The sequence below is a fragment of the Salvia miltiorrhiza genome, chromosome 6 (assembly GCF_028751815.1).
Source record: "Salvia miltiorrhiza cultivar Shanhuang (shh) chromosome 6, IMPLAD_Smil_shh, whole genome shotgun sequence".
In the NCBI taxonomy this organism is placed as follows: Eukaryota; Viridiplantae; Streptophyta; class Magnoliopsida; order Lamiales; family Lamiaceae; genus Salvia; species Salvia miltiorrhiza.
The window spans coordinates 2134340-2144242 of NC_080392.1; the positions used below are offsets into that span (position 1 = coordinate 2134340).

A 9903-nucleotide genomic window follows, 5' to 3' on the forward strand; every position below is an offset into this window, starting at 1 on the left:
GACTATGACTACCACTACCAAGTTACCAACACAACCTGAAGTTCATGAATCGCATATTCATTACAAATCACTTTGGAGCCTCAGGTAGTTGTCCAATTTTATTATTTGTGAAAATTATCTTATGGAATCCTATATTCGTACAAACTTGAATTTAATCTCTTCTAGATTGAGATTGATTCATTTATGTTTGCCTCTATTTACCTATCTGCAACAAATTTACCGTACCTTAATCGCCCTTCTCCATTTACTGTACGTCATATTTTTTTTATAACTACATATTTTTTTTCAAAAATATTTAATTTTAGCATTTCTTTGTAGTCAATTTAATTTAACTCCAACTTTTGCGTATGTTACTCATTACCACGCTGATACTGAGACTAAAATTCATAGCTTTTAAGTATTTTACTTGTGTTAAATTACTTGAAATAAATTTATTTGCATTTGGGAACCTAAATTGAAAATTGCTTTTAAATACTACTTCTGACAATTTTAGAATTTGGGTGTTAGATCTACTTGTAACACTAATTTATATTTGATATTCTTGCAAGAATATGGATAGATCAAATTTAGTAGAGCATACACCTAAAGATTGATGGAAGATTGAATGTTTGATAATTGTTGTACTGAAATGTTATTTTGATTAGTTTGAAACTTCTCTTTATTTATAAATCTGATGGATTGTAAAGTTTTGAATGTTATGGTTTGTATTGAGAATTTAAATAGTGGAATCATCAAACAAGCATGTATTATTGTGTGTTTTTATTAGGTAGATGTATTGAAATATATCCTTATATTATTTAATTATTTTACACATTTTTTCCTTTACAATTTCGAATCCAATCGAATAGCTTGAAAAATGAACCGAATATTCAAAATTTTTTATTTAGAATAATTTCAGAAAACGAATCAAATACTCGAATCGAAGCGAATAATTTGAAAATCAATTAGAATCGAATATCGAATCACATTTAGAATTCGAAATCAAATCGAATATACGAATAATATCACGAATACGAATCGAATATTGAGATATTCGACAGTATTCGATTAGATTACAACCCTACTCCAAAGTGCTCAGCTGATTGTTATCATTACCAACATTAGTCACAATTAACATAACAAGAAACATAGTAAAAAATGACCAAATAAGGATATGCCATACCTAGCTGCCGTAGAATGTCGGATAATGTTGCCTGCATTGTAAGTTGTAAATAATTATCAAACATTAACAACTTGCAATGATATGAATACAGTTTTAGTTGGACTTACTGTATTAAAATCAACTTCCTTCAGCATATCTGCCACTACAGAATGCATTTCTTCTCTGCTAGGCTGATTTTCAATATTAAATTAAGGACAAATTAAATAACAAAACAAGGATTTGAATGTAGATTACAACATAGTTAAAAGTGACATTAGGAATATTTTCTCCATGCAGCATGACAAAAAACTAAGTTTGTTGATAAAAAATACGTACCTTGTACCTTTTCTGAAGTCTTGTGGATGCACCCTTTGTCGGGACTTCGTTGCCTTCCTCACTTTCCTTGTCATCCTTTTTCTTCTTACTCGAGGGTGTCTTAACTTTACGCTTTGATTCAGCTTCGCATTCTTTCTTTGATGTTGAACTCGAATGTTTTTTAGTAGATTTACCAGTTTTTGATGCTGCTTCGTGGCTTCCTTTACCAACAGACTTAGACTTCAATTCAGCCTTCGCTGTATCTTTCTTTCCACTTTTCTTAGAAGAACTTTTCTCAACATCCAAATGCTTTCCAGGTTCATCTTCATCGCCATCCGTTCCTTCTTCTGAGTGGTGCTCTTCCTGTTCACTTTCTGCTTTACGAACTGTGTCGTCGTCATCATGATCAGCTTCACTTTGTGAAGACTTACTTTTGTCATCATCATCATCTTCCTCTTCTTCTTCGATAGAAGGCTTTGACTTCTTCCCAGATTCAGAATCCGACTTTTGTTTCTACATGTCAGATAAGAGCAATGAACAGCAGTAACACGAGGTATATGCACAAGGATACCGTGCAAGGGACAATTACAAATCGTTACATACTTAGCAAGCCAAGCCATATTACTAATGACGCAAGACTCGAACCTCGGGATATGACAATTCTAAGTCTGAAGTATAGCACATAACCATCTTTTACCACCAATATCAATTTATCAACCCACAAGCCCCAAAAAACAATACTCCCTCTGTCCCGAAATAGTATGCACATTTTTCCCAACATGGATTTAATGTTAGTTGAGTGTGTTGTGGGTGGAGAAAGGGACCCACAGCAGGTATTTGTTGTAAAAACATTAAGATATTGAGTTTACAAAATAAGGGGTAGTGTTCAAAATTAGAAAATGCATACTTTTCTGGGATGGACAAAAATGGCAATAAATGCATACTTTTGTGGGACGGAGGGAGTATGAACTAATGCATCATGAAGAAAAGCAACAAGCTAAACATAAACTCTAGGCATCCGAAACTTACACTTGTTACTAGAAATGGCATGGCATAAAGTTTAACAAGTTGCTGTTAAATAAATGCATCTCATAAAGGATTTAAGCCTGTAAATCAAAACTAAAAGGAGAACCATTATACAGATACATCTACAAATAGTATGCATACTGAACCTGGATTCTGATACAGGTAATTAGCTGTAGAATAACGCAACAAAAATTGGCAAGATAAGAGCAACAAGTATACGAGGATCCACCAAGTCTCAGATGATATCATAGATATATTCTAAAGTTTCGGCCATATTAAAGATAAGTGATAAAACATGCAAACAATTAGAATTGTATAAATTTATGGTCCTTCTCTTTCATGATTTTTTAATTAAAAATTTTATACACAAGCCAAATGTAATAAAACATTAAGGAGTGCTTGGTTAGGGGCAGTGCTCCAAGGAAATGGGTATGAGAAGGAAAATATTTCAATTATGAAGTCCAAAATCAAATTAAGTAATGAAATTTTATTTTCCTCCCCATAGCCCACACAAACTCAAACATATTGATATTGCCATTGAGAAATTTGAACCTAGCAGTGCCTAAAAAAATAATTTGAAAAGACTGCCTTCAATGACATTGAGACTAAAATAAATTATTATGAGTTCAATCCTGAGCTTTGCATTAACAGTAACCAATCAAGATAGCTCTGCAAATTAGAAAGAGAAAGCCCCACCTTTTTTGATTTACCAGCAGTCACATTAGAAGAACTAGGACTTTTGCTTGTTGATCCCCTTCCCTTTCGCTTCTTACCCTTCAGATGATGTGTTGTCAGGTAAACAATTTCAGTTAATGGCTAAAATGTTTAATCATATGAATAATAATAGTGTAAGACGGTACAACATAAAAGACCAGAGACAGATTTACCTTATCCTTGTCAGCAAGCTAGCGATCTGTAGTAGCATGTGGAGATTCCAAGAAGTCCAACAACTTTGTAGTAAGTTCTTCCTAAATAACAGAGTTTGCAATTATACAAGGATGTTCTAGAAATTTCATAACCGGATACTGTAAGATATTACCAACGTCGTTAAGTCGTACACTACCAACATCGAAGGGAAGAAGACGAGGTAGCTCTTGACGTTCATCATTTGTCGTCTCCATCTTTTCCTGCTTCATCCCCAGAGCCGGCCTCCTCTTCATCTTCCTCATCAGACATGCTTTCTATTACTTCAGTAAGTATTTCTTTAACTTCTGCTTTCCTATGCATCAGATTTACTCCAAAGTGCTCAGCTGATTGTTACCATTACCAACATTAGTCACAATTAACAGAACAAGAAACAGAGTAGTAAGAAATGACCAATTACGGTTATATGCCATACCTAGCTGCCGAAGAATGTCGGATAACGTTGCCTGCATTGTAAGTTGTAAATAATTATCAAACATTAACAACTTGCAATGATATGAATAGGGTTTTAGTTGGACTTACTGTATTAAAATCTACTTCCTTGAGCATATCTGCCACTACAGAATGCAATTCTTCTCTGCTAGGCTGCTTTTCAGCTGATGCTGATACTCCCAATTTCCCTGCCATTTGAATGTAGGTTACAACATAGTTAAAGGTGACATTAGGAAGATTTTCTCCATGCAGCATGACTAAAAACTAAGTTTGTTGATAAAAAATACGTACCTTGGTCCTTTTCTGAAGACTTGCTTGGCTTTTTCTTGCTTGCAGATGCACCCTTTGTCGGGACTTCATTGTCTTCCTCACTTTCCTTGTCGTCCTTTTTCTTCTTACTTGAGGGTGTCTTAACTTTACGCTTTGACTCGGCTTCGGATTTTTCTTTGATGTTGAACTCGAAGGTTTTTTAGTAGATTTACCAGTTTTTGATGCTGTTTCATGGCTTCCTTTACCAACAGACTTAGACTTCAACTCAGTCTTCGCTGTATCTTTCTTTCCACTTTTCTTTAGAAGAACTTTTCTCAACATCCATATGCTTTCCAGGTTCATCTTCATCACCATCTGTTCCTTCTTCTGAGTGATGCTCTTCCTGTTCACTTTCTGCTTTAGGAACTGTGTCGTCGTCGTCATGATCAGCTTCACTTTGCGATACAAGGCTTTGACTTCTTCCCAGATTCAGAATCCGACTTTTGTTTCTACATGTCAGATAAGAGCAATGAACAGCAGCAAAACGAGGTATATGCAGAAGGATATTGTGCAAGGGACAATTACAAATTATTACATACTTAGCAAGCCAAGCCATATTACTAATGACACAAGACTCGAACCTCAGGATATGACAATTCTAAGTCTGAAGTATAGCACATAACCATCTTTTACCACCAATATCAACCCACAGGCCCCAAAAAACAATACTCCCTCTGTCCCGAAATAGTATGCACATTTTTCCCGACACGGATTTAATGTTAGTTGAGTGTGTAGTAGAGAAAGAGGCCAACATTATTTGTAGTGTTGTGAGTGGAGAAAGGGACCCACAACTGGTATTTGTTGTAAATAGGTTGAGATATTGAGTTTACAAAATAAGGGGTAGTGTTCAAAATTAGAAAATGCATACTCTTGTGGGACGGAGGGAGTATGAACTAATGCATCATGAAGAAAAGCAACAAGATAAACATAAACTCTAGGCATCCAAAACTTACACTTGTTACTAGAAATGGCATGGCATAAAGTTTAACAAGTTGCTGTTAAATAAATGCATCTCAGAAAGGATTTAAGCCTGTAAATCAAAACTGAAAGGAGAACCATTATACAGATACATCTACAAATAGTATGCATACTGAACCTGGATTCTGATACAGGAAATTGGCTGTAGAATAACGCAACAAAAATTGGCAAGATAAGAGCAACAAGTATACGAGGATCCACCAAGTCTCAGATGATATCATGGATACATTCTAAAGTTTCAGCCATATTAAAGATAAGTGATAAAAGATGAAAACAATTAGAATTGTATAAATTTATGGTGCTTCTCTTTCATGATTTTTTAATTAAAAAATTTATACACTAGCCAAATGTAATAAAACATTAAGGAGTGCTTGGTTAGGGGCAGTGCTGCAAGGAAATGGGTATGAGAAGGAAAACATTTCAATTGATAGTGCTTGTTATGAAGTCCAAAATCAAATTAAGTAATGAAATTTTATTTTCCTCCCCATAGCCCACACAAACTCAAACATATTGATATTGCCATTGAGAAATGTGAACCTAGCAGTGCCTAAAAAAATAATTTGAAAAGACTGCCTTCAATGACATTGAGACTAAATAAATTATGATGAGTTCAATCCTGAGCAATGTTGTGAAAATCGCTTGAGGCGGCCGCCTTGAGGCGCACCTCAAGGCGAGGCGTCACACAATCCGCTTCGAAATTGCGCTTTTATTGATTTTTCAATACTGAGCGCCTTTTCTTATCGAGGCGCCGCCTCAAGGCTCTGAGGCAGTAAGGTGGTTAGAGAGGCTAGTATGAGGCGGTGATGATATCTTTATTAAACTATCCTTTTTTAGATTGCAATTTGTTGTCAGCCGCAATTTTATTAAAGTCAGCCGCAATTTTGCTATCAAAATGGGCCCACTAAAACCCATTATAATATAACCTTAATCATATATTCAAGTATCAGTAAATAATAACTTTGCTTGACAAGTCAAGAGAAATGAGCAGCAGCCAACGCCCATCTCCTCATTTTGACAGCAGCTTTCTCAGCCTCTCTTGGTTCAGTTTCAAAATTTAAGACTTATAAACTTATGAACTCTTTTCAGCTTTTATTTTGATTATTTTAAAACTTATAAACTCATGATTCAGATATTTTATTATGATTTTTTTTTCTCGATGTGAGGCTTACGCCTCAACCCGCCTCAAGGCTTACTGCCTCGCCTCAACGAGGCAAAACGCCTCAATCCCGCCTTAAGCTTTTCACAACATTGATCCTGAGCTTTGCATTAACAGTAACCAATCAAGATGGCTCTGCAAATTAGAAAGAGAAAGCCCCACCTTTTTTGATTTACCAGCAGTCGCATTAGAAGAACTAGGACTTTTGCTTGTTGATCCCCTTCTCTTCCGCTTCTTAACCTTCAGATGATGTGTTGTCAGGTAAACAATTTCAGTTAATGGCTAAAATGTTTAATCATATGAATAATAATGGTGTAACATGGTACAACATAAAAGACCAGAGAGATTTACCTTATCCTTGTCAGCAAGCAAGCGATCTGTTGTAGCATGTGGAGATTCCAAGAAGTCCAACAACTTTGTAGTAAGTTCCTCCTAAATAACAGAGTTTGCAATTATACAGGGATGTTCTAGAAATTTCATAACTGGATACTGTAAGATATTATCTTCTTTGTAGACGCTTTGTTCACGGAAATATTGAGAATATCACATAAATCCAGCAATTTTTTTTAACACATTTTTCTAATTTCTCCTTGACTTTTGCGCTCTGCTTTTCCTGATGAAAACAATGGTAAAATTAATTAATTGTGATTAACCAATAGAGAATAATTGCTGAATTAAAAATTAAATTAGAGCAAAACATAAATGAAAAAGAAATTGGAAAAGATGCCCATATAAGCACAACAACCAACAGTCATCCCCATCATCCAATATTCTGAACATATACTTTTGTTACTGCAAAAAAATTGCTTTGTTTATACCATACATTTTGCCATTTTAGTTGTAAGTGATGGAATAAAATAAATATGAAGCCACAAAATGTTACCTGTTGAAATTTTGATTTACAAAACTGAAATGCAGCATATAAAAGACACTGTTATTGTTATCAAGCTTAACTTATTTGATCCCCTATAATATTACTCTTGGAAAATATGAACTCTTCATAAATTCCTAAAAACTTATAAGATGTGAAATTCCCATATATCATTACATGTTCCCAAGTGTTTTAAGATTGGGAACAAGCTCTAGAATATCACTGGTATCTAACTACCTCAAAATTCAATTTTATGCTACCAGTATGTCGTGTAATATTCAAGTCACCCAAATGCATGTAAACTGCACAAGTCTTCAAATGCACTGAGGTTAATCAGAGATTAACATAAAATTTTATTACTCTCAAGAATTCCTCTCCTAGAGGTATTTTTTTTATTTTCTTATTAAAATAACAAGGGTTACAAGAATCAAATAGTGAATAATATTGGTTTTATTAATGTTGCCCACCTGAAACTTCAAGAATTAGGACCTAGCAAAAGCTATAGAAGTGTCTTTCATCTTGTACACAAATGCTCTATGGATCAGTGAAATAGAATAGGCATTCACAACATTACTCAACAAGCAGTTGGAATCTTATACAGAAAGAAATTATGAGTCCTTACTGTAAACACTCCAAACTACTCAGCTTGTGTAAGACTTTTCTTTTGTAGGCTTTGACCAAAACTAAAATATTCAAAAAACAACCATGAGTGTTAACTCACTGAACTCATAAAAAGAAAATATGAAAAGGTTACCTCATTCTCAACCCATACAAAACCAGAAAAGAGGCCTATATTTTTCTTCAGTGTGTGCACCTAGAAATTATATATATATATATATATATATATATATATATATATATATATATATATATATATATATATATATAAAAGCATCAGGATAAAAGATACCTAAAATGCTTAGAATAAAACACTCAAAATGCTCATTTAAAAAGTTTAGGCTGAAAGAGACCTTAGATTTCTTGCCAAAAAGAACAGAGTGGAGAAGCTGTAGGTTCTCATCAGCTTTCCTCTTAGACAACGTGAATGCCACTGAAATGACATGAAAACCAAACAGACATTATCCAACTTTATTATTTGATTCACCAAAACAAAATTACAGTTCAAGTGCCAAAAAGAATAACCATACCATTAGGGATGTCCTTAAGCTGTGTGCCTTGACCCTGTCACCATAATCAACAGTCATTGGTCAGAATTTCAATAGAACCCAAGATGCAATGCACCATCATTGATCCTTTGTGTTACACAAAATTATGAGCAGGAACAGAGTCATACTTAGGGAGTCCATTCTCTTTGATAAAAACAATTCAAAATTGAAATTTCCATGCAATAACAGCATAAGTTTCTTTTGTCATGTAAGGAAGCCAACCTAAATGAATCATGACTTTTCACCCAAATACCAACAAAAGAAACACTGCCTATCTTCTTTAACTTTTTCCATCTCCACCAGCTAAATACCATTCAAACACACAGACTATAAAATTTAATCCCGTCACAAACTATCTAAAACTCATGTAACTTGTAAGTCGGTCATAAGAAAAACCTTGCATCAAGTCCATGTGAACACTCAACAAAACCATCTCACCAATCACCTTGAGCAGCTCAAATCTTCATATGTTTTCAGAGCATATATGTTCAGCTCGATAAAGCAATGAAAAAAAGAGAGTATATATTTACTACTTCTGTTTCAATCTCACTTTGCCCATAAAACATAATTAACGTTGTATACTACACATAACAAAATGAGATTCATATCAACTGACCATACAGTGAAAACAAAAATCTTCAATAAGACAATGGGAACCTTCTAATTTTTAGTTTACAAAATATTGATTTACACCCTTCAATCTTCAACCCCGCATCAGATAAAATCACATGTATTCAGACCAAATTCATTAAAAGATTCCATTCACATGCTCCTCAGCATTCCGTTGCCCACTAAACAACTTGCATGCTGCAATTCCATATCTCCAAAAAAAGAAAGAAAGAAAGAAAGAAAAACAGTAGTGACGGTACCTTTTCAACTGACGAAGTCTTGCTGGCAGAGGCCTTCGGAGACTCCCCCACCATGAATCTTTCCACCGTTTTCCTCTCCCTTGTCTGCCTCTCACTATCTGGTGTCCTCGGCGATTCCAACTCCTTATTAGCCTCAGCTTTCCTATCTTTTCTTGATCTCTTCTTCAAATTTTCATTATTCTTCTCACTCTCTTCCCCCTCCATTTTCTTTCCTTTGTCACCTTCATCTTCGCCCTTCCCCTCCACCTCTTCTTCTTCCTCATCCATCTTTCCCTCTTCACTTCCCTCGCTCTCTTCCGCTTTCACTTCCTCTTCTTTCGCCTCACTTACCTCAGCCTTTTCATCTTGGCCTTCTTCTCCTAGAACCTCCTCTTTTTTTTCCACTTTCTCTTCCTCTCCTCTGCCAGCTTCTTCCTGTAGGCCTTCCTCTTCAGCTTCATTAGGCTTCGCGTCTTTCTCTTGTTTCTCGCTCCCATCGACATCAACATCTTCCTTTTCTGTAGCCATGGAAGTCCTCAAGATTTCACAAAACACAAAAAGCCTGCAAATCTGAGTCCAAATGGGCGCTGAACTTCAATATTTTGGGAGCAGATTGATTCAGGGTAAAGAGAAGTGAGTTTGCCGCGCAGATGTTCGGAATTATAAGTGCAAAATGAGTCGAAAAGTTGAAATTTGGGAATTTAGGGCAAAAAATTTGGGTGAAAAGGCAGGTATAA

General features: G+C 35.1%; 1 protein-coding gene and 1 long non-coding RNA gene across 2 annotated transcripts; both read right to left on the reverse strand.

The window, feature by feature from the left end:
• Positions 1–967: 967 nt before the first annotated feature.
• Positions 968–1626, reverse strand: LOC130987868 (uncharacterized). Its single transcript, XR_009089862.1, has 4 exons — positions 1485–1626; positions 1270–1332; positions 1163–1193; positions 968–1078 (listed from the first exon to the last, which is right to left on the reverse strand). It is a non-coding gene; the product is annotated as an uncharacterized LOC130987868 (long non-coding RNA).
• A 282-nt stretch (positions 1627–1908) lies between these two features.
• On the reverse strand, positions 1909–9903 carry LOC130987866 (DEK domain-containing chromatin-associated protein 1-like). The gene is given in 18 exon segments (XM_057911572.1): positions 1909–1969; positions 3179–3256; positions 3370–3450; positions 3522–3732; positions 3822–3852; positions 3929–4026; positions 4130–4279; positions 4282–4429; positions 4431–4554; positions 4556–4596; positions 6444–6521; positions 6633–6715; positions 6787–6846; positions 6849–6894; positions 7907–7966; positions 8124–8203; positions 8301–8334; positions 9188–9903. Coding segments are annotated over 15 exon segments (1686 nt in total). The 5' UTR covers positions 9695–9903; the 3' UTR covers positions 1909–1969; positions 3179–3256; positions 3370–3450; positions 3522–3586.